General features: G+C 34.6%; 1 protein-coding gene across 3 annotated transcripts in view; it reads right to left on the bottom strand.

Moving 5' to 3' along the window:
- The window catches only part of PHIP (pleckstrin homology domain interacting protein), a 138,221-nt gene that overhangs the window by 55,120 nt on the left and 57,181 nt on the right, over nt 1–25,920 (bottom strand). For all 3 annotated transcript variants that reach the window (XM_056108720.1, XM_056108729.1, XM_056108733.1), the window contains exons 10-19: nt 25,695–25,765; nt 23,911–24,011; nt 23,783–23,823; nt 22,822–22,920; nt 21,914–22,067; nt 21,280–21,414; nt 9,267–9,395; nt 7,591–7,816; nt 4,509–4,646; nt 2,578–2,761 (exon numbers count right to left, since the gene is read on the bottom strand). In XM_056108720.1, coding sequence (XP_055964695.1) covers nt 2,578–2,761; nt 4,509–4,646; nt 7,591–7,816; nt 9,267–9,395; nt 21,280–21,414; nt 21,914–22,067; nt 22,822–22,920; nt 23,783–23,823; nt 23,911–24,011; nt 25,695–25,765 — 1,278 coding nt within the window. The remainder of the gene's footprint in view (nt 1–2,577; nt 2,762–4,508; nt 4,647–7,590; nt 7,817–9,266; nt 9,396–21,279; nt 21,415–21,913; nt 22,068–22,821; nt 22,921–23,782; nt 23,824–23,910; nt 24,012–25,694; nt 25,766–25,920) is intronic.

Below are 25,920 nucleotides of genomic sequence, written 5' to 3'. Positions count from 1 at the left end.
GATTTCATAGTGAGGATCTGAATTGTCTGACAACGAATTTTTTTAAAAGGCTGAACAGAACCTTGAAGCTGAATTAATTCCTGAGACTTTGAAAGAACTACATTCTTTCCAGTGCAAGGCCAGTCAGACATCAGCCGAATAAACTGCAACTATATTCAGGCGTTAGACTCAACTGAGAGAAACATTACTTTTGAACTTTAGTTTCATAAAATTTGAACTCAGACAGACAGGCAAATTTGACATTTTAATTCCTTCCAACAGTAAAGCTTCTGAATCACAAACATACCAATTTTGAACTTTAATTATTTCCTAGAGACTTCAGAATTGGAAAGGAGTAAATATTCAAACTAGGAGCAGCTTTGTAATATTACTTATGCTTAATGTCATTTTACTCTATTGTAGCTGATCATAAATCTACATGGAAATAAGATGATGACTTCAAATTTTTGAAAAAAAATGTTGATTTAATTTCTTTATAAAAATTTAGGGATATTTTTTCCTAAAGTTTTTGTGATAATTATAGAATCACATATAATCGTATTAGATCCTTATATCCTATATCCAGTTTCTCATTATTGTTGCATTTCCCAAAACTATAAAAAAATACCATCACAACTGGGGTATTAATGTTGATACAAACCCCTATTCTTATACAGTATTCCCATTTTACTTTAATGCAGTGGATATTTAATACATGGATATTTGGTGCTATTCACGTCTTTCACATGTCTAACTTACGTATCTAGTCAAGGTACAGAACCATTCCATCACCTCGAACATCCATTATGCTGCTCCCTATCATACCTACCTTCCCTCCCCTTCTCTTCCTTGCCCCTTCCCTGTTCCAAATCAAGCAACCATTAATATGTTCTCTTATTTCTATTTTTGTCATTTCATATCATCCTTAAGAGGAAGGATATACTTATAACCTCTGAGGCTTATCCGTCAAGATTCTGCTAAATTATTAAATTGATTAGCTGTTACTTATTATTTCCATGGTGTGGAAATATCAGTTTGTTTAGTCTTATACTCAATTTAAAGATACTGGCGTTGTTTCTAGATTTTCCAGGTTGCAAATAAAGCCATGATCCGTTTGTATTTAGGATTTTGTGTGAACATAAGCTTTCCATTCCTCTGACAAATCCCCACAATCACAATCACCGGAAGACACAGAAGTTAAATGTTCTGGTTTTTGTTGTTGCTGGAAGGATGGCAAAAAGAAGACCAACAAGATCCAGTCAAGGAACCATGCGGTGTGGATGAGTACACCTACATGAACCACATCCCTACCCTACTCTCATGTAAAGTTTATGAAGAAAATGCCATTTTAGGAAAGTGGCTGTATCGTTTCTTTATTGTCACAAGTGCACGAATTTCTCTAAATCCTTTTTAGTATTTGGTACTGTCACTGTCTACTAGTCATTCTATTAAGTACTATACAAATGATTTCACTGGGATTTTAATTTGCATTTCCCTACTACTGGTATCACTTGAGAATCTTTTCATGTGTTTATATGCTTATCTATTTATCTTCGAGAGAATGTCTATACAAAATCTTTTCTCATTTTATGATTACTTTTACTAATGACCTTCAGAGTTCTTATATGGCTAGTAGCCCAGAGGTTGACTATGAGATCGAAGTAATTTTAACCAAGTACTAGACAACTTTAAGGAATTCCTGGGCTAAGTTATAAACTGTGAAACAAAAGTGAATAAACCCAAAAACATTTTAAAAGAATAGTACTTACTATTCTGCAGGTAAAGTTTCAGAAAGTTTAATGTCCATAGTCTCATTTGACCACAGGTTCAATGAAATATTATTTAGAGAAACACATCTACCCCACTCTTCATGTTCCTTTCTCATAAGCAGGGCCTTCACTACCAGTTTACAACCCATTACTGAATAGCCTCTTTTCATCTCCTTATTCTTCTCCTTACGTCATTAACAGTGAATTATTTAACTTAATGCATTTTGAAAGGAAATAAATTAAGTCCTATGTCCTTCTTCATAATGTATAAGTTCTCCCCTTACATGTCAAAGAACCCAGTTGTCTACAAAGGGACAATATTGGGTCAGTGTTACATGCATCTGGGATTCATTGTAAAGGCAATGCTTTCATGCAGGAAAAAAAAAATTCACCGAAACTATTTCAATTTAAGAAAAGACAATCCTATTGCATATTTTTTATTTCTTAATCTATTATTTTTCAAAATCTTTGAAATAGACTTTTTACAAGATGGGTATTTACTGTACCCTCTTCAAATCGACTCTTAAGAGTTAAAGTGGAAAAAAAATCCAGTAAAAATAAACTATGAAATTACTTTTTATTAAGAGAATCTGTGTATATTTGAGATGTGATAGTCATTCAAATCTCCAAGTACATATCAAATCCGATCACATGTATATCTATGATCATTTCCCACGTACATATCCTCCTTTTGCATCATTTATATCATTAAGAAAATTATTTTGAAAATCAAATTTTCCCTGGTCATGAAAAATGCTAAATTATGAGACAATAAAGGACTTTCCACAAAAAAAAACTGTTGTATATAAAATTTTACAACTCTTCTTACCTGGCTACACCAGCTGATAGTTCAGGCACTACCACTCTTCGACTCCAAGCTACTAGATCTCGTTCTGTGGCTATTTCACTTCTTGGTGCATTGCTGTGCATTTGTCGCACACCTTCAATTTGTCCACTACGCCTAAGTCCTACATTTGGTGGTGAATGAACCTCTGAGGTAGAACTTACAGAGCCTATATGAAGAAAATTAACATAGGGAGTTCTATTTAAGAACATTTCTCCAATGGCTTCTAAAATCAAAAGCCTATACGATTTTCCACATTAACTTCACACAGAGTAAAGAACTAAACTACAGTACAGGAACTAGGAAAGAGTTCAGTGCAAATAAAACAGGCTAGTCAAGTGGTTATATAAATAATGAATCACAGCGATGACTGGCACAAGCCACAGAGTAGTTGCCCACTTCTCTGTAGGGCTGGGGAACCAATAAAGTTAGGCCTGTCAGGTCAAAAAAAAATTAAACTGGGCAGATGTGTGACAACAGCCAGGTTTGTCACGCAGAGGCAGCCAGTAACAACTTCAGAAGGGTGACTGGTGTCGCAGAGACCAGCAACAATGCACCAGAAAACCAACTCAGCTATGCCAGTAGCTGCAAAAAGAAAAAAAAAAATCCTTCCTATGCACCCAACACAGAATATAGTGCCCTCTGCGACCACAGTTAAGAAAACCTAAACAAGAACAACAATCTGGGTTGGAGAGCTTGGACAGACCAAAGACAACACCAACCAGCTGATTCACCTAGAGATCTCCTGGCAGTTGAGAGGTACAAACACTGAGCTGAAGAGGCTCAGCCCGGTCCAGCCTTTTGGGAAAACAATATGGACATTCCTCAAGTAACTACGAATTGAGCTTCCATATAACCCATCAATTCCGCTTCTTAGGATAGACTCCAGAGGCTCAAAAATAATATAAAAAAAGACATCTGCATTCCTATGTTCATTGCAGCACTATTCACAAAAGTTAAAATCTGATGCTATCCAAGTATTCAAGAACAGATAGATGACTGGATAAAGAAACTATGGCAAATATACAAAACTTTAGCAGTATTCAAAGATGAAATTATATAATGTCCTGCTCCATGGATGGACCTGGAAAGTATCATGCTGAGAGAAGTTAGAGGGAGAGAGGCAGACACAGAATGATCTCTCTCCTGTGTGGGAGATAAAGGAACATAGTAGGGGACCAACAGGCCCAAAGGCAACAGTCAGGGAAGAGCACAATACAGCATTAGTGAAGGGAAGCGGTCACTCTAGGACAACAAAGTGCTGAAAGAAGGCATAAAAGTGCCTACCCTACAGTTAAGCTGGGGGGAGAGAGGGTCACTGGGTACCTTGGTAGAGAGAAATGGACAATGGCAGAAGAACTGTTGTTTATGGTATACCTAAAAACTCAACGAATAACTCTGTAACTCACAGTGAATCAATATTACCTTAAAAAACTAGTGATTTTGATTACTGACTGTAAGCAACAAAGACACAAACTGATTAAAAATAAACAACAAACAAAGCTTTGAAAACTACACCATTAACCAAAACAGACAAATCCGAAGCTAGACATAAGGTAATGGGTTGGGAGCTTGCTTTGCTGGTAAGCTTCCCAATTTGACTACTGGCGTCTGAGCTACCCATCCAAGCAGAACAACCCAAACGATATTTGCTTTAGCTCTTAAATTTACTACAAAGATTTTTTGTTTTTTTTTCTTTAAACTAGTTCCATTTTTTAAAAGAAAATCTGGAAGAATAAAACATTAAAAAACCTCACTGTTCAGTCTGAAATCTTGAAAACATTTTGTCATTCCTCGAAAACATTAATATCGCAGCCTAATATTCACCGAATAAATCAGAACTTATTTAACCACTTCTGTCAGAAGTGTAGATTGTTTCAACTTTTTAACATTTTACTGAAAGAATCGATGCTTACCTCTACTTAAACGGCTGGGATTACTGATACCTGCTTCACCAGAACGTCTTAAGTCTTGCTCCTGTTGTAGTCGTTGAATCATGGTGTCCAGTGGGCTAATCTCCTGGTTTGCTTGCTGACTTAAAACTTGGTTCAGTCCTATAAGAAACCAGTCCATTTTAAACCAGAATTAAATTTTTCTTGATTAAAAAAGATGTAAAATGTAAAAAAAAAAGATGTAAAAAAGATATAAAATGATCAAAAAGATGTAAAATGATAAAAAAATGTAAAAAAGATGTAAAATGATCAAGTGTATATGATGGGAGTTAAAGGAAACACATGGCTCCTTCAATCTTTGTTAAATTATCGAAATTGTAATTGCTAGGTATTTACCAGAATTTAGGCACTGAGTGAGTCATATTAATTCAAATAGCAATGGTGTTTATCAATTCCACTTTACAGATGGAGTACTGGTTCACAGGTTAAACAACAAAGGTTAAAACCATCAAACCAGAGTCAGTCACACTGAAATCATGAGACTGAAACTTTAATAACGGAACTTTAATAGCTGCCTGTTCAGACAGGGAACTTGGGAACAATGGTGGAGGGAAACAGTGGTGCTGGGATCAGTATTTTATGTCTAAATCCCAAGTAAGAATAACTTTGTAAATCGTACTGCTTTAATGAAATAAAATATGGAAAAAAACCCCCACAACATCTCCAATGCCTTACAATAGTTACTTTTATTCAACAAATTATTAAAACCCTTTGTTTTAAGAACCATGCTAACATGGGGCCAGCCAGACCGACAGTACCACGGATAGGGTGTTTGCCTTGCACATATTAGACCGATTCAATACCCAGTCGCCCATATATCCCCCAAGACCCAAATGAAGTGATCCCCGAGTGACAGAACAAGGAGTTCATCCCATCACCAGTGTGAACATTCCTCCACCATTGTTCCCAGTTTCCTACCTACCTTCAAGCCCAGTTGGCAGGCACAACATGTTGGAACAAGCAATATAAATAAAAGCCCAAAGATTTGAGAAAAATTTTCATAATTTTTCTGGTCTAAAATAAAACTTGGTTCAAGAGATACAGTACAGCAGGTTGGTGCTTGCTTTGCACACAGACACCTGTCCTGAGTTCAATCCCAGAGCCCCACCAGTAATGACCCCAGAATCAGAGTCAGAAATAAACCAAGAGCACCGCTGAATGTAGCTTAAAAAAAAAAAAAAACACAAAAAAAAACAAGTAAAATTGGAAGACTAATTACAAAGCTGATTGTCCTTTTCCCCCCTATGTTCCTTGCTTTATTATTTTCCCCCATTTTTTATAATCTTATTTACTAAATCACCATGAGAGCAGTTACAAAGCTTTCGGGTTTAAGTCTCGGTCATACGATGAAACACCCGTACCTTCACGAGTGCCCATTCTCCACCACCAAAACCCCCATTAAACCCCATCCCACACCCTCCCCCTACCTGTGAAGCAGATGACTTCCATATTACTTTCTCTCTACTTTGATCACATCCAATATTTTCTACACTAGACCCACCATTATTATTTGGGATTTTACCCCAACACTCAGATCTGCCGAAAAGGCAACAGTAGACAATATGCTTTCTATTGCTGGTTACGAATAACATATGATGTCATGTTGCTGCAGTAGTAGCCGCGTGAATTTGAAATATCGAAATTTTAACAATTAATTCTGAAGAGATTTCTTGCCAAAACCTGCTGGGTTCCAAGATTTGTTCCGTCTCTGGGATCATGGCCGTTAAACAGCTTGATCAGGAGGCAGAGAGGCCGTTTGTGGGTGGTGACTTGGGGTCTTGTTGCGACGGGGAGGAAAGGGCCAGCTCCACCCCCATCCCTTGAGGTTCCGAGTGTCTCATCACTGGGGGCAGCCACCGAACCGCCAAGGGGGAGCAGGTGGAGGGACAGTACCCTTTCCCCCCTGGGGTGGCCTGGTGACAGTAACCTACTGCGGGGTCTGGTCACATTTCTGCCAAAAGCCGCTGGGTTCCAAGATCTATTTCTGAGTCTCTGGGATCATGGCCTTAGTTAAGTAGCTTGGTCAGGAGTCAGAGAGGCCATTCATCCGGGGTCTCGTTGGGGTGGAGAGGAAAGGGCCGGCTCCACCCCCATCCCTGGAGGCCACACGTGTCTCATCACTGTGGGCCCAAACCTGACCATCCAGTAGCCTCTGGAGGATGAGAGCCACCGGTAACCTACTGCAGGGACCGGACGCATTTCTGCCAAAATCCATTGGGTTTTGAGATTTATTTCCGAGTCTCTGGGGTGATGGCCATTAAGCAGTTTGATCAGAAACCAGAGAGGCTTTGCCTCCAATTATATAGCTGAGTCGGAGGTTATTTGTAGGTGTGTCTAACTTTTGGCCATACTTAACTTTTGGCCGTTTACTTTCTTGGTAAACTTTGCCCCAAGTTTTTGGGGTCTGGCCAAAGGCACAGCAGCAATTTTGGGGTATATGTAAGTCTGAAGGCGCCATCAGGCTGCTGATGCACTCGCCTCACAGGTATAGATTGACCTGCGGGTGGCACCATACCCCCATGATTAAGTCTTCTTTATAGAAGGACTCCCCAAATTTCTACTTAACATAATAACGCACAAATCTGAAAACGGGGAAAGAAGTCTGCAGAACTGTCCCCATTTTAAGTCCCATATTCAATCTTCCTCCATGCTTCACATCTCAACATTGTTCATTCCTGTCTTATCAACATAAAAGTTAATTACATCTAAAAATATTCTTCAATGTTAATAGGTAAGCTAGTGCTAATTCTTTCTCACATCATACTATTACTCTACTTTCAAAGTCACAATTTTTAACTATTTATCAACCTGTAACTATCATTTTTACTCATCTAATTCACCTGTGAAAGCACAGATCCTATCTAGTTAAAAAGCACTATTGTACAGGTTAACAGGTATCAGGGACAAAGATACCCAACATTAAGTTGCTGTATGAATATATAAACAAGTTCATTCATCTGGTATCAAATTAGGTATTACAAAATTAATAACTTTCTAAGAAATTAGAAGGAAAAAGAGAAATCTGTTGATTAAAATGAGCACATACCTGAGGAAGTTACTCCCATCTGAGGGATGAGTTGCTCCTCTCTGCAATTTTCCCGACCAGGAACTAGTCTTTGATATCTTGATGGATGAGGGTTACCATCAACATCAACCAAAAAAGGAGGGGGCATGAGATGAGGTGCTTGTTGAGTCTGTTCATCTAATACAAAATTATTGGCATCACGAATAAGGGGCCGATAATCACTATGAAAGAACATCTGGTCCGCTATCTGTAGAAAGGTCATTAAAAAGAACAGAAATATTAAAGTTTATCATCAGAGACTTCTAAGAGAGGGCTAACACTTCTATATAAGACATGGCATTAAGATAAACCAGTAAAAGAATATCACAGGTTTCTTAATTCATTCTTTTCTTGAAGCGATTTTAAATAAATCTTGTAGTTTTTACATTAAATTTAATGAACAGAAAAGTAGTTGAATTTTCTCCCTCAGTCAGGAAGTTTTATACAAAAGAAAATTAACATTAAATCACTGTTAACTGTCCTCCTGTTGTTTATTGATTTTGCTCAAGCAGACCTAGTCATGTCTCCATTGTGACACTAGTTACTATGTTTGGCATAACGAATACGTAACAGGTAGCTTGCCAGGTTGTGCCGTGTGGGCGAGATACTGTCAGTAGCTTGGCAGGCTCTCTGAGAGGGGAGGAGGAATTGAACCAGGGTTGCCCTGGTCGGCCGCGTGCAAGGCAAACGCCCTACCTGCTGTGCTATATCCCTCCAGTCCACTCACTAATCAGTTAAACTTTTACTTACAGAGCTACGTGTTTTATCTTTCTTAATTACTAAAAATGATTTGTCAGCATTTTGCTAAGCCATACAATTATGATTTGAAATAAATTCTTTAAATTTACAATTTAAGATACTTCTTAAGCATATTTAAAATTAACATGACAAAACTTTCTAAGTTTTTTTAACTGTCCCAAAGCAAAATCACTGATGTGAATTCATGCCTGATATACCTAAAATAGAATTTTACTGGTTAATTTGAAATTTCTTTAAACTTATCTGTGAATTTGCAAACTTTTGACTTTATGAATACAGCAAATTAACCATTCAAACCTTTTAGGCAGTAATCTCAGATACAGCTTTCTTTAATATTCAACACTAGCTACCATAAACAGTTCATATAAGCCTCAAGAACCACAGAAAGCCACATATCTGTGGCCCAGAATAAAGTACACTATCCATATAAGCAAAATATTTTAGATAATTTCAAAGATTCCCTCTCTGGATATCTCCCATTCCCAGCTTATAGATCAGTATTTAAGAGCCCTGATCTAGATCATTCTATTAAACAAAGTAAACTCATTACTTCTGAAATATACTCATTAAGGTCTAATTATTACATATGTAAAGAGATTCAACAACTATCTTCAACCTCTTCTCGTAGACATGCTTCCAAGTTATTGCATTCTGGGGTCACACAAAGCTGTGCTCAGGGGGCCATACTATGGGGCTGCGAACCAAACCAGAGTAGGATGCATTCAAGCAAGTGCTGTAAATCTTGTATTATCTCTCTGGCCATCCCAAATGATTTCAAAGGATTTAACAAGATTTATGTTAAGCTTACCACCACCTTTATATACCCAAATACAATCCTACCATTCAGTAAGAAAAAGACAAACAAAAAACTCTACAGAGAATATGTCATAATACTCTACCTTATCATATTTACTACTGGAGCCAAATCCAAAAATTAAAAGATGTCCATGTGAGTCTGTGCATGCAAAATGCTGACCATCAGGAGAGCATTTGCAGTCAAATACTGCACCATGTCCTTGGCCTTCAATCTGAAATGTTTTTAATCAACAGTCAGAAAACTGTCAATAAAATACAGAGTTGGTCGATATAGTCATTAAAATTTATAATAAAAGATTTATAAAAGACATCCTAATGAAGTAAAGTTAGATATAACAAACAGCATACAGTAACAAAGTAATAGTCATGAAAAGTGCCAGATTAATAACCTGGAAAAACAAAAAGTGTTCTCTTTATCCAGAAACCAGGAACAACTCAGGAAATAAAGCAACACCAATATCCCCCACCCACAGAATTCTGCTTCACATCTTTACCCCAGATTTAAAACGTAATAGCACCTCATTCATATCCCATTCATTTGCATTTAATCAAGCCCTTTCAACAAAGGCCAAGAATGTGTAGTAATGGTAGTGATGTTTTGCTAACTCTTGGAAGTAGTAGCCAGAGATCACTGCTCACAAGACACTAAATTTTTTTCTTCTTGGTAATAAAATCCCTTGATTGACTCATCTTTTAAATGGTGAATTTCAAAGGTTAAAGAAAAGGTTTTTTTTACCTGATAATTGTTTTCTGTTTTCCAGTTCCATTAATCCAGAACGAATGGGTTTCTCCCTGCAACCTGTCAATCAAACAGAGGTGGCCAATCACCACTCTGAATTTTTTTGCTCTCAGTGCTTCTTCAGACTATGTTCCAGTTGAAAACTTCTTAGCAGTGCTCTGAAAGAGGTAAAAATTCTACCCTATCTAAAGCACATCTAGGGACTGAATTTCAGAAAACAACTGAAAGAGGGAGTTGACTCCCTAACAAATAACAACTAAGGATGATTCCAACAAATGCAATTGGATTTCTGGATTAGCAGAATCGGAACACACATACATTATCAGGTAAGAAAATACCTCCTCTCTGTTCCGGTATCCACTGATCTAGAACAAACTGATTTTCATTAGTAATAAACCCAAACCCCAGAAAATGCTGGAAAAAGAGAAGTGGTATTTTTCTTTCTTTAGTGTTTAAAATATGGGAGAGGAATGGATGTACAGTTCATTGCCAAATATAGAAGAAAAATTAAAATTTGAAGAATAGTTGATTTCTCAAGGAAGGCTAGCATTTTGCTCAAGAGAAAATACTGCTCGAAAAAGAAGGATTCTGTTTAAGAACAAAAGAGTTAGCCTCGAAAAGAAAAGCTTTTTCTTTGGGTTGCTAAAAAGGAGTAAGTACATTGGTGTTTATCAGTGCTATTTTAAATGGTGATATAATACAAGAAATGAGAAAAACTTAAAAAAAATTAAAGAAATTTGGTGAACGTATCTAACGTCTAGTATTCTTTAAAAAATGAGTATTTCAGAATGGAGACGATGGAGTACAATTCAATTCTATTACTACTCAAAATCAAGAAAGAATAAAACTAACTTTCCAGATAGAATACTACCAATATAACTATTTGCTAAAAATGAAAGAAGTTTCTGCCAGAATTCAAATCGCTATTTGTCAAAGTTTTCTAAGCTTTATATGAACTGTTTTCAGTAACTACATGAATAAGCTATCTCTAAATAGAATTTCACATAAAAGCCAACACTAAGAATTAAAATTACCTTGGTCATGTGCTATTTATTATTCATCTCAGTTCACTCAAAATTTCACAAAAAAGAAAAACAAAAAAGAAGCAAGTGTCTCTTTTTTTTTATAAGTTTAGAGTTGTAAGTATACAATAGAACAGGAGATTTGAAAGACACCTGACTCAAAAGTACCATAGTGTACTGACAATATATCTATGAAGAGCATCTTTCATGTGATGTTTAGGCAATCTTGATCCCTGTGGGTTTTATTGCCTTTTCCCCCCTTTTGCTATACCCAGCAGTGGTCAGGGCTTACTCCTGGCTCTGCTTACTCAGAGATCGCTCCTGGTGGGCTCAGCATGCCACACGGAATGCTAGAGACGAAACCCGGTTTGGGCGCGTGCAAGGTAAGCACCCGAGGGGCTGTACTATCATTTCAGCCCCCTTATATTTTTTGGAAGGGGGGAGCTTATATTCCTCAAAGACTGTATCAATGATATGTATCAGTGTTGTCACTTTTACAGATGGTCAAAAAGCTCTTGCAAGAATTCTTGAGGTGAAACTTTCAAAGCTACATTTAAAAAAAAAAAAAAAGGCAAAGTAAAGAAAGAAATCCCATTCAAGGATACTCAAAACACAAGCCACTGTGAATATGACAGTATGGCACTAATGGTTTCAGTGTAAGGCATGGGTTTTACTTCAAAGAACTTTACGATGAAAAAATGAAAGTATATTTAAAAAAAAGAGAGAGAAAGGAAAATCATCCTACATGGATTAACTGTTACTCTTTAAAGAAAGTACTGCACATCTGCTTTACTCACTAACTGGAAATGATGCTCACAATTGTCCTAAATTTTTTTGTTGTGGACCACATTTGGCTGTGCTCAAGGCTCGATCACTCCTGGCTCTATGCTCAGGGATCACTCCTGAAGTTCCAGGGGATAAGATGCAGTACTGTGGACTGAAAGGAAGTCTGCCATGTACAAGGCAAGTAAATGACTTAATCCCTGTCCCTTCTCTCTGACCACCTAAAATTCTGTTTTTCTTTTGAAATAGTTCCTCAAGTAATAAATATCTATATAAACGATACTTGGCTTTCCAACTGATATATATTGCAAAATATTTACTTTCACTACATTAAATATTCTCCAACTTTTCATAAGTTAAACTATAAGCCAATTCCTACCGGATTTAATCTTCTTAAACTGGGGTGGAAGTATTTATGCCTAAATACTCTCAAAGATTAAATTTAATAGCAAAGACACTATTGAATGTTCATGTGTAACTACAAAGTACTGACATCTTCAAAAACCAAAGGAATATCTTCTCAATATTAAATCAATAGGTATATGATAGAAATCACATGTTTTACTTGTAAGTTAACAAATTTTAATATCAGAATAGATAGTACGATAGTAACCATTGCGTGCTGTACTAAATTACAAAACAAATAAATGGTAGTGACAAATTTTTAAATAAGTTATTTTTAGATGATCAATTTATCTAGTGAAATTCAGTATGCCATTATTTAGGACATACATAAAGAACAAATAAAACTCATACACATGAATTCACAATAAACTGAGAAAAGTTTATTAATAATTGTAAGAACTCCAAGAGTTAACAAGAAAATATAATAGAGATGTTAAAGAATTCACTTTAGATAATTCACTTTTAAACAAGAAAGATGAAAGAGATTAAATGACTTGTAGAAAAGCTCTCAGATCAACTGAAGAAAATTTTCCAGGAAATGTAGTAATACAATCTTGTCAACTTAGATTTGACTCAAAAAAAGATACAATTGGTTGAGAGGTATGACAAAAGAGCTGTCATCCTTAAAGAATCGAGTACCTGTAACAAGGCCTAAACCCTATCCACAACTTCTTTAATTTGTGTGCGGGGGGACAGATGAGAAACCAAAGGAGACCGAGAAATGAGGCCTGAGAACTAAAGACCCTCTTGCAATGTGCATACGATCCAATTTCTCTGTGAAATGACAGAGTAGCTTAAAGAATTATTACTAACTTACCTAGTTTTAAAAATTCTAAAATCAAATGCTCAGAAATATTTTTAAGAACTAGACAATTCTGGAAATGAGAGATGCTAAAGGCACTAGAATGAAGACTAAAGTTACAGTCAGAAAATCATATTGATTCAAGGGGATTACAAATACCTATCAATATAAAAGAAGACGCTCCTAGAGAAATTTGACACAAATGAGGAAGGTTAAAAGCATGAACTACTTAAGCAGAACCACACTTTTAAAATATTCTAAGTCTATGACAAAATTGTCTCTCATTCATTCTCCCCCCACCCCCATATACCACTTATTAGAATGGAGCACATTACCTAGTAATTATTAATTTTTAAAAATTATTTTAAGTTTACAATACAACATCAAAGTATAGCTAAGAAAACTAAATTTGGGCCAATCATTACCCTCAGAATGTGAGTCTTAGTGGTAGGATAAGGTAAAATTTACTGATTTGACTGAACAAAAAAATACAAAGCATCTGCTTCTTTAAAGAATGAAATACAAGTCAGCTATAGGAAAAAAGATCTTGCCATTAGAACATGGATGGCATTACAGAGAGGATCAGGGTAAACAAAGTCAGAGGAAAAATGTAAAATATCGCTAAAGAAAGGTAGAGGCAAAACAAAACCATTGGACTGTAAGTACAAAACTGCATTTATGGGTGTGCAAAGGATATAAGTGGTTCAACATGCTGTGATGGAGGGTTATTATCATTGTGGTGGTGGTTATACTGCCGTAACACATTTGAAATGAAGTATAAACTGGTTCTTCTACATACACAGTATGTAAATACAATGTTACTTTAACTTAAAAATATCAAATATAAAAAATATTTTATATCAATTTTGGAGAAAATAAATGATTAAAAATGTGTGCTATCATAAATAAGTAAACCTTGGAAGCCTAGTTATCATGTAAACAATGACATCTCTTAAGGGAAGAAGTCTAGATATAAGATTACTCTAAGAGCCTTTCCTATACTGAAAGATCAATGTTGGAATTATTGCTCCAAGTTTAAAAGCAGTTTTTTCTTGTTTATCTTCAGCTACATCTTTCAGAAATATTTACAGGTGTCAACTATGTGACAACAACAAATCAAGAGATTAAAAAAACAGATATTGATAAATCTTAGGAGATCTGACCATTTCAACATTTGTTGTATTTTTAAAGTAAAATTGGAAATTTCTTCCAAATTAAATAATGCCAGATTTACATAAGAATGAAAAAAGGAAACTAATAACTGAACTGATAAAATCAATTATACATGTTACCCCTACCCATACCAGAGATCAAACCCAGGGCCTCACACATAAAGCATGCACTCTACTACCAAGCCACATACTTGGAGCCAGAGACTTAAAAATAAATAAAGGAGGGGTTAAGAGGTGCCAGACAGGACTGTGTTCCGGGAACTACACAGTGCTGAGAATTGAATCTGAGGCTCCACTACACAAAGTATGCTCTCCAAGTCCTTTTGAGTTTTATCTTTCTAGTCCCACTGTAGACTTTACCCAAAGAGAGAGACTCTTCAGCAAAATAAGCAGTAACTGCAAATTTACTAACATTTACCAATATTCTATAACCAAGCCCTTCTTGAAATTTATTCTCCTTTGGGATCTAGGACCCATTAACACGGCCTCCTCCTAACTTTCTCTCCTCAATTACAGACTGTGCTTGCTCCTCTATTCTCCTAAATGTAACTATTTCTAACATTAAATAAATTCTCTATGCTGCTATGCCTCCATGAAGAGTCTCTATGATTCTGCCTGGAAGACTTTACAACTTCCTTCCCTTCACTTCTAACCTTTGCTCTCCAAGTGCTGGCTGGCCATTTTCATTTCCATAATTCAACAGTTCAGCCCCAAAACAAGTACAAAATTTAAAACATCAGTTGTATTTTAAATTTTTCTTACCTCCATTAAGAATACCATTGCTGTCAAATCACTTAGGCTCTATTTGCTCAATACATCCTGTTATCAATACACACTACAGTCCTAAATCTTTTATTCAACCAGTCAAAAACCACCAAGTCCAGTATCTCCTCCCATCCGCACCCCCCACCAATTTCTTATCTACCTACTCCTGGAACTTTTCTGTTAAGATTTTTCTGATGAAAAAGTTCCTGAAACACAAAATAACTTCCCCCCATACTGACTTTGTTGTGTTCTGATTTTTATTAATGTTTTACAACTCACACCCAACAATACACATGTCTTACTCCTGGCAGGGCTCAGGAGCCATAAGTGATGCTAGGGACAGAGAAGAGGTCTGCCGCACACAACATTCAACATCCTAAGCACTATACTAACTCTCTGGGCCTATTTTTACTAAAGTTACGGCATATAACATTAAATGCTCTAACCACTATCCTCTCTGGCACTGTGATACTATATTTACTATATAAGCATATTTATGATTAAGAGATTAATTTGAGGTCAATTATCTATTTCCATTTAAGGTTTTCAAATATTATTATCCACTCTGCAAATTTTATTCCAGATTAACTAACTTACCTTGAACATATATTATCTATAATCTTGCTTACAAAATTTTTCTTTTTTGGGAGAGGGGGCAAGGGGGAGGGGCTGGGTCACACCCAGCTGCTCTTAGGACTTACTCCTGGCTCTGTGCTCAGAAATTACTACAGGCATATGTGGTGATAGGAATTAAATCTAGGTCAGACTCATGCAAAGAAGGTGACTTAACCCTTTTACTATCTTTCCAGCAAATGATTTTTCTTACTGAATTTTTATTTATCTTTTAAGAGAGCTCCAATTCTTTCCTCTCAACAGATTATGACCTTCTACCCGGAAGTGATTCCTACAGATCCAAAAATCATCTTTTTCTCATATGCCTTATAACCTATTAAGACTTATCCTTTTAGGTACCCTTCGTCTTCCCAACTTCATTACAAACTAGGTTTACCTGATGCTGTCTCAACTCTTCCTTGTGATCCTCAGATGTTGTATAAGCACTCTAATATTTGCAATATTGCTAATCAAAAATACCATAACCTGCATGTTTCCAATCTATGTCATTTCTACTTTTTCCATGTAACTCTCAAATCTCTAATACTTTTCTGATAACAATTCATGGAAAATGCCTAGAAAAAGTAAAAGTTACTTATCCAATAACTGCAACAAGCTAAAGAAACTCCTATTCATGGCAATAATTTGTAAGGCACATTCTGTAATACCAAGATCTAAATGAAAAAAAGAGACAGAAGTCCATAAACCAGTAAGAAAATGACAATGACAAGTTTCTAATTGGAAGACTTGAGTTCTTAACCAGAGATGCTAAAAGAAAATGAAAATATTCAAGAATCCTATAAATACAATTTACACACTTCATCTAATTTGATTCTGATAAATGATGGAAGATAGACTGAGAAAGGATGAAGAAAAAAAGAAAGATCAAAATGATGCTACATAATAAAGAGTGCAGTATTAAATACACCTACTTTCAGCTTCTTTTTCCCTTAACTGAATACACGCGGCTACAATTGTCTAAAGCTAAAATAGCGGTCACACTGAGAACATGTCAATGTCAGAAGTATGCAAGTGCAAAAATTCTGAGTGGTGGATTGGCAGCCTCTGCTGATTTGGAACGTTGCAAGGAGAAATATACTGTTCTGGATTAGTGGACACTGGAACATTTTTTTTAATCTCTTAAGTAAAAGAAAGGTTAAGAGAACAATTTAAAAAATAAGAAAAAAATAAATGAAAATAGTTATTTGGAATTTACCTATAAAACAACAAAAGTAAAAATCAAAAACAATATAATTGCTTTTTAGCAAGAGACATTATATATTTGTAAATTAAAATTAAAAACAAATAGGCAACAACAAACTAGAGCTTTGAAACTTGACAGAAATAGAAAAGGTATGGAATATGAGGGTCACAGACAAAGCTGGAATGATAGAGAAAAAGAGCAAGAAAGAGAAAGCCAAAGTGCCAGACACAGAGCTGACATAGGTCCTACAAACTCCACTCTAAACTCGTTTTATTTGCAATCTACTAATCCATCAATTGGTCTGCTAAAAAATTTGGAAGTTTCTTTTGATAAATTTAACATTCACTTAAACTTGTAGTCAAAATTTCTCTAAACTGTAGTAATTGAATAGGAGAAAAGCGGTAAAAGAACTTTGTGTTTATGTTTACATTGAATTTCTAAATCTGTCTAGCCCTTTCAGGGAAGCCAATACTATAACACTCCCCCAACTTCAATTCTGAGTCGGCACACATTTTTCATTATTTCTGGAATAGTTTATCTCCCTTTTATCACACAATTGGAATTTCAAAACTTTAAACACCTCCAGTAAAGACAAAGCTGCATTATGATCTATTCCTGTCACTGTCAAAAATATGTGGACCTGCTAAACTCAATCTGAATTATTTAGAATATCCTTAATAAGCAATTCCTAATAAGCAAATAACAGTGTTCCCCCCGCCCCAGATACTCAGGAAATATAAGGACTGAAACAAGAATAAAATGGAGTTTTTAGATGAACCTAGAGAAGTTTATAAAAAGAGAGAGAGAATAAACCAGAGCATTTCTTTTTCTTTTGGTGGAGGAGGGGCACACCTAGCAGTGATCAGTGGCTACTCCCAGCTGCAAGTGCTCAGGGGAGCTTGCGGTGCTCGGGTGCATGCCTCCTGCATGCAAAGCATGCACTCTTGACACAGTGCGCTATCTCTCTGGCCCTGAAGTTATTCAATGTTTGTGATCACCTCTACAGTTGCTTTGGGTTCATTCTGTAACAAATATTTAAGAGGCTACGTAACAAGTAAATATTTAAGAGGCTGAAACTTTACTTATTATGCTTTCCCAGTGAATGCTTTTGAAAGCGGATTTACAAACTTTTTTGATTTTTGGTACTTTAACTTGGGGAGGTGGTGCACACAAAGACATGTACAGTCTGTTGTACTTCATGTCCTGTATTACATTATCTCAGTTGTCATATACTTCTTATAACAACAACAACGACAAAAAGTGCACCCAGTCCCCAATTACTTCTTACATTCTGATCCTCTATTAAGAGAAAAGCTACAAATAAAAATGGGGAAAACTGATTTCAGCTTTTCTAGATGTGAGTAGGCAGGTAATAATTTAAGATTCTTGAATAAATTAGGAGATTATACAAGCACATGGGAATTAAATATCTTTATCTCATTTCTCAAGTTCAAATCTTTTAATTTGTTTATAAATTTAGGAGGTCCCAAACTAAAGAATAAGATTTTCGAAAGATTAAGTCATGGTTGAAAAAAGTTATTCTAAAATATTTGATTAGTATCATCAAGCTAAATATTAATCTAATTTTAAAACATTAAAACAGCATTAAAAGGAATGAAATATCTAATATAGGATTTTTGACTATACCACTTAAATGTCAAAATGTTGTAACACCTAAAAACTATTTATAAAATGCTAATTAATATAGTTATTACATGATTTACAATATCTCTTGCAAAGGTACTGTGAATCTAAAGTGAAAAATTCAATTAAAGAAATCTTAAGCATCATTCACCAAATAAACTGGATTAAGACTTCACTTTTGAAGGACTTGTATATTAAAAAAATTGGGGGGGGGGGGAATCATACTGGCTGTGCTCAGGGCTTACTCCTTGCTTTGTACTCAGGGACAACTACTGGTAGGGCTCAGGGGACCATATGAAATGCTGGTGACTGATCCCAGGCTGGTCAAATGCAAGGCAGGTGCCCCACTTACTATATTATTTGGTCCAGCCCCCAAATTATTTTTCCTTTTAAAGACACAATTTGCATTTCTTGCTTGCATGTTGAAGATAATGATGAATTTACTTAGAAGTTTGTTTTAAAATTCATGAATATTACTGGATCTTATTAAAATTTTATGTAAATATTAAACATTTCAAGTGTAAAAATGGAATACTGCAAGAGTGTTATTAATTTTTAACCCTCTGGAGCACTAAAATTAGTCTCTTTATGTGGTAATCAAAAATATTCACCAAGTTGAATTATTTATTATCAGCAATTAAATTTGTGCTAATTAACTTTTTGGACATTTCAGTAATTCAAGAACTTTGCAACATAAGGACAAATAGTTAAAATCAGAGTTAAAAACTCAGATTCATGATAGCAATAGTGAACACAAGCTTCTACTTCTCCCTCAAATTGTTTTTCTGTTCCCTTAATAGTCAGGCTGGGCATATTACTTTCCAGTTTCTCTTATAAACAATGAAACGAAGAGTGGGGACTGTAAAGAAGTTAGGGTTATTAAATAACTTTAAATTGAGATAGAAAAAAAAATCTTTGAACTCTGTAACATGACCTCAGAAAATCTACTCAGTTAATACCATTATAAAACATAACCTATTTGACATTTTGACTACTAGCTGAAAGTTGTATTTACTTGTGCAATGACCAAGCATAACTAGAATTAGCCCTAACACAATAGCAACAGCCATGTGCAGTATAAACATGGGTTTAAATCCCCAAGTTTCTTCATAATACGCATGACCTAACCTAGGTAAACCAGACAAAGCACTTCACTTCTGTTATGCAGTTTCTCCATTCATAAAAATAATGATATTTAATTTTTAAAAATGGTAATAAAACGACCCTGATTTATTACGTTTCACTGGACACAAATGAGGTAATAAGTAGAAGCTAATTAAAAGCTATGTAAAAAAAAAAAAATTAAGTGTCTTTATTAACACATCAAAGCCTCATTTTGCTTTCATTTTTAATAAAGTATAAATTTTTAAAATCCTTTTAAATCCTTTTTTGGGTCTTAGTATGAAGAATTTATATATCATTCTCCAACTTGTTATATAAGTTATTACTTCTTGCCTTTGGACTTTTGAAAAATCTTTCATTGAAAAAAAAAGTCCTTACCTCTGCTTAATGAATGGCAAGGCACTGATGTAAAAAACTTCCTCAGTTAATTTCAAATAGTGTACCTGTAATGATGGTTGACCTCTCCTAATTTAGTAACTAATTTGTAATGAGCAAATCCATTTTTTTCATCTGTTGATAAGGTGGTAGATTATTAGTGTGACTAACTTACCTGATGAAGAAATGTCACCTTTCTAGAAGGTGAAACATTATTCAAGTTCAGAGAAACTTTCCCTACACTCTACTCAATACCCTTTAAAAATACTATATTGCTAAATAGGGTCACTATTACCTGTAAGATATACTAATTGTACTCTTTTGAGAGGTATGAGACAGATTTAAATATGACTTATGTCCTTATTTAACAGAGAAGTTCAAAAAGAGCAAACCAGAAACACAGGCTTGAAAAGAGTAAAGAAAAGGTTCTATATCTGCTTATTTAAGAATGCATCTTTAAAAATTTTTCTCCATTTAAAAAATCTATTTAAATTAATATTGGAAAAATGTACATAATCACTAAGGAAATCCATCACTAACTTTAGAAAACTAAAAATGTCACAAGTAGTATTTTTTGTATTTTATATACAATAAGGCATTAGATATAGAAAGATGATTTGTCACTAATAAAATTTTTCCAAACTACATTTAATATTTTTTATAAAATAACTGACAAGACACACACTACTACCTGTATTGTTTCATAGTATGCAATATGTATTGCCCTAAGTTTCTGTGACTTGACTTTTTAAATATCTAAAAATGCCAAAATAGCTGAGAAACATTTTTCCTTTTTTTCTTCATTTAAAGGTATATTACATATAGGAAGTTGATTTTGTTAGAAAATGACTATATAAAGTAAGTAGTCTGAGATACCCATTTTACTTCAGGCAGCAGATATAAGGCAATGGAAACAATAGGCTGTCTGTGGTATAAAACCACTGTAATTTGAATCCTCAATAATCCTCTAAATTCTACATAGTAAGTAAAATATGGATGGGAAAGGACTTTGATTTCCCAAATTATTCGGTATATTGTAATTTGATAAAAGGCAAGTTTACCTATTCTTTGGTTTTAATCTTGAAATGAGCATATTTAAATCAAACTCTGGTGCACTAGAGAACTGCTGATGAAATAGTTACTGTTAAAAAAAATTTTATTTCCTTATATGGCTTTGCAAACAATTTTTTAAAACTATCTTGATATTGTCAGTTTTCAAGCTTTCACTATTATTTTAAAAATCTAGTCATTTTCATACACAGGTATGATAAAACATACAATTAATTTTCTTTTAAATTTAGCATCTCACTAAGTGTGGAATAAATAACACCTTTAAATTTTTAAGTCAAAATATACAATTTTTAAATGGATTTCCTTTGTGATATGCAGAACACCTGTAATTAAAGTTTCCAAATCTTTAACAATCATAAAATAAAGAGATTGATAATTACCATGTTGAAATAAGATCGAATTTTGACTCCTCTTGCGAGATCCCACACAATAACATTTCCATCATGACCAGCAGAAAAGAGAACTCTTGGATCAAATGGATGTGGCTCAAGAACAAATACCTCATCTTCATGACCCTGAAATATTTTTGAATTGCAAAATTAGAAATAAATAAAAAAAAAATAAATTCAATCATACACCAAGATGGTTACATTTCGAGAATGAGTTTCTATTAAGTTATTAAGTGGTAAAATGCCTTTAGATGTATTTATACAACAACGAAACTGAATTATTATTTGGTGAAACCTAAGACTACTTGTAGTCCAACCTTCTACAATCAAGCAAGAATTTCTATTTTAAAGCTAAATTTGTTTTATCTACATTTTAAAATTATTTTCTGGGTCAAAGAGATAGTACAGTGAATAAGATGCTTGCTCTGTCTTGCATGCAGTCGACCAAGACTGAATGAAGCGCTGGTATCACCAGGTGTGATCCTTGAGCACAGAACCAAGAGTGATCCCTGAGCAATGGCAAGGTGTGGCTAGTTCATCTAACTAATTACTATCGGTTAAAATATCTCTCATTCTATAGTAAGTTTTGCTTATACATTAAAATAACCAGTGTTTTTTTCCTCACCATCAGGACATGAATTAGTTGACCGGTATAAGAATTCCAAACTTTCAGAGTCATGTTATTAACTGCAGTGATAACTGTATTGTCATGTCGATCCCATGCTACCATTGTGACTTTCATTTTTGTGATCTTATCTTCTATTCCTTGAAGGTTTTGGCTGAAAATGGAGGCAGTAATTGTTTACTGGCATTGACAAAAACCAAAATGTATTTTCTTTTAATTTAGGCTTATGTTCATTAACATGAAAAACGATACTTAACAGTCATCAAGAACAGTATGAAACAACCAAAAAAATTTTAGCAAAAGCCATATCAAGAGGGAGAAATATCCAGGATTCAGATATTCCCAGGCCACTGGGATAAATATCACTATCTGGATCAAGACTGTACAATGCTGCCCACTCTTCATCTTTTCCTGTTGCTTTTTATGCTCTCATCACTGGTCTGCTTTCCCAACAGAGAAAATTACAAATAAATATAAATGAATAATATTATAAACTACCCAAAGCAGAACAAGTTATAATCTAAAGGCTGGAAAAATGACTAGCTGCACCACATTAATATTCAGATATATAAAACATTTTACATTGCACTTTCTGGAAAAACTAATAAAACTGCCAAAAAATACTGTTGTATTATCAGACCCTTGACAAAACTAAACTAGGAAAAAAGTACACTTTAGGGTCCAGAGATTTAGAACAGGAGGTTAAGGTGCTTGCCATGCATGTATCTGTTTGATCTATCACCAAATATGGTTACAGCTACCACCATCAGGAGGTCCCTGAGCACAAAGCCAGGAGTAAATCGTAAGCACAGCCAGGAGTGGCTTAAATCCGGAACTCCTCGCCCAAAAGAAGTACACTTTAAAAATGCATTTTTAATTTATGTAATGAGCTTGATCTTTTATCTTACCCTGCTGGACGAGTAGCCATATCCAACAAAATGCTCTTCCATTCTCTTCGTTTAAAATGCCAAATACGTGCAGTTCCGTCACGACTCCCACTTACAAACCTGTATTAAAGAGTTCAACCACACACCTCAATAAAAAAAATCATACAACTTCACTAAACATATTTTCCTAGAATTTTTTACATACAAAAAAAAGGAGAGCACTCATCATTTATTTACACATTACTGTAAGAGAGCTTTCTCTATTAAATATTCTCAAGAAATCTAAGAATTTCGAATTTTGAGATACGGATTTCTAAAACTTAGGAAAAAAGCTCAAATGTGAAAGCCAGTTCTCAAAACTAAAATTGGGCAGTGATTTAGACCACTTATTTTACTCTCTAACTGGACAATTAAGGTCTTGATTACCAGGAAGAACGATGATTAGACAAGCAAATTAAATGTTTCCTAACTGAAAAATACAGATTTCCTATCAATATTAAAACTTGAATTTCTAAAGTGTCTAGAAATATAGCTTTCATTAAAAAAAAAAGGAAACTTTAGATGCCATCTAGTAAGTTTATCATCAATAAATAGCTTTGCTCCAAAAGCACATTGTGATACATGTCCAATGTATCTACTTAAAGTTTCCTTGCACTCTGCTATGTATAGGTATACGTTAGGTAGATAAAGTTCATGTTGTTATTATTTTTATACTAGGTGAGATCTGGCTATACCTCACAACGCTTTGGGTATTTTTCTTGCTCTAAGTACAAATAAGTACATATCATACTAATAGTGACCAAATAAACTAACATTAGAAAATAAAAGGATATGTCTTGTCCATGCCAGGGTTATTATTAGGTATAATATAATCAAAAATCTTAACTTGGGTGACAAAATTGAATAGATTCTAATTAAAACTTTACTACTAGAATCGTATTTATGAATTAAAAAACTGGAATTCTATAAAACAGTATTTTACCTGTTACTTGTGTTGGAAAACTGGATACTGTCAACTTTGTCCTACAGAAAGAAAAAAAGGATGATTCTGAATACAAACTGTTAGACTTAAATTGTACTCCTCTTCTAACTCTTTTCACTAATACTTACAGTATGAAATTCCAATTCTGATATTTTTTCTGGTTGACCTGCACCAAAAAAATAAACCCTAATAATATGATCTGTGCTTCCTGTGGCCAGAAACATTCCACCTGAGGAAAAATAGTGAACATTTATTAGATAAAATTTCAAATTACATAAAAATTAGGTGACAAAAATGCAAGCATCATTACACAGCATGTTATGAGCAGAATATACACTATTTTATTGTAGTACTATTATTTATCTCCAGTCTATGTATCTAACCTGATTTATTAGAAGGATTAAATTTTCAGTATTTAAAGAGAAACAAAGTTTTCCTTTGGAACCCCTTTATTGAGTGATCAGATAATTGTCTAATAATGAATCAAACTTCCTGGAAATCAAGACTTTAACTGCTGAAATCCCTCTTGTGTTCTATTTTCACCAGTTAATATTCTATCAAACTTTCAAAGTATAACTCTCCTAAGTAAACTGCCCATACAAACTGCAATCAAAAGGGATTGTTCTCCTTGGAACTGGACAGTAATGAGACTGTCTTGCACTTTCATTTCACCTTATATGCAATTTATTCTCTCACTCTGGAATAAATACCCTACCAAGTCTTTTTTTTCCCCCAATGTAGGAGTACTGCCTACATTGGAAAAAAATTTACTCAGCCACTTATTAGGCTGATTGAATTTCTCCCCCAAGTCTTAAATAATATGCATTCAAAATATTTTTAATGCACACATAGGTGACCCTATTTGTGTTAAATCTGGAAATAAAGCAGCTTCTCCAGCAGTTGTAGAAATAATGAAATTAGAAATTAAGAATGTTGGGTATTATGAGAAAAATAGATTAATGTCACTAGTTAAATTATTCTCAGGTAGGAACTATTGTTAGCCACAATTAGGAAATGAAAAAATAAGAGTAAAACTAAAATAAATTTGGCAGAAACTGGTATTAGAATCACTGAATATTAAATCTAATTATTGTCTCAATTCACCTGTACTCTCTACATCGTCTTTTAAAAACTCTTAATATCATGAAAATGTTATGAATTAAAAAATTGGAATTCTATAAAACAGTATTTTACCTGCATTACCTTAAACACAATCTGAGTATTTGCGTTACTACACACATAATTAACAAAGAGCAAACAATTTGGTTTGGAGCAGAGTAAAAAGGACATATAAAATCCATTTTATTTATGAACCACCCCCAATTTATGCAATTATGCAACAGATTTACACAATACTTTTATTTCAGAGGGGCATCGTAGCGCTGTAGCACTGTCCTCCCATTGTTCATCGATTTGCTCAAGTGGACACCAGTAACGTCTCTATTGTGAGACTTGTTACTGTTTTTGGCATATCGAGTATGTCACAGGGAGCTTGCCAGGCTCTGCTGTGCAGGCCAGATACTCTCAGTAGCTTGCCAGGCGCTCCAAGAGGGAAGAACAAATCAAACCTAGGTCGGGCACATGCAAGGCAAATGCCCTACCCGCTGTGCTACTGCCCCAGCCCGGGGGAGGGGGCAACTAGTCCAAGATTAATGATTTAGCAGAGTCAATTTTTAAACTATTCTCTCTTATCAGAACATAACTGTAATAACTTATTAGTCATGTGAGTATATAAATTAAATTCTGGGAAAGTTCAAATGTTTCTCAATCAATTTATGATCATTCCCTGGGGTTTATATAAGACTGAAATTTATGTCACAACAGTAAATATTTTAGAACTTTTTACTTGTTCCATTTAAAGCTTTTTAATGTACAACATAAAATGGAAGACTAAAAAGAATTAAAGTCTTACCAGCACTGAAAGAAGAACAGATCATTTGAACTCCAGGTCGAGGGCGCTCTGTAAATTTTGTAGGTCTTGGACTACAATACAAAAAGCAAACCTGACAATTAAAAATATCCTAAATAGACTAGAAACACCAAAACTAAACTGTTCAAAGTAATTACAGAAGGACAAAATTAATTAAGAAGCAACAGATGGCTCCTTTCCTAAAAACAAGCTGAAATGGTGTATCATG

This window comes from Sorex fumeus, unplaced genomic scaffold (genome assembly GCF_029834395.1).
Source record: "Sorex fumeus unplaced genomic scaffold, SorFum_2.1 ptg000008l, whole genome shotgun sequence".
In the NCBI taxonomy this organism is placed as follows: Eukaryota; Metazoa; Chordata; class Mammalia; order Eulipotyphla; family Soricidae; genus Sorex; species Sorex fumeus.
The sequence above is the reverse complement of the archived record's forward strand: the minus strand, read 5'-3'. Positions and strand labels throughout refer to the sequence as shown.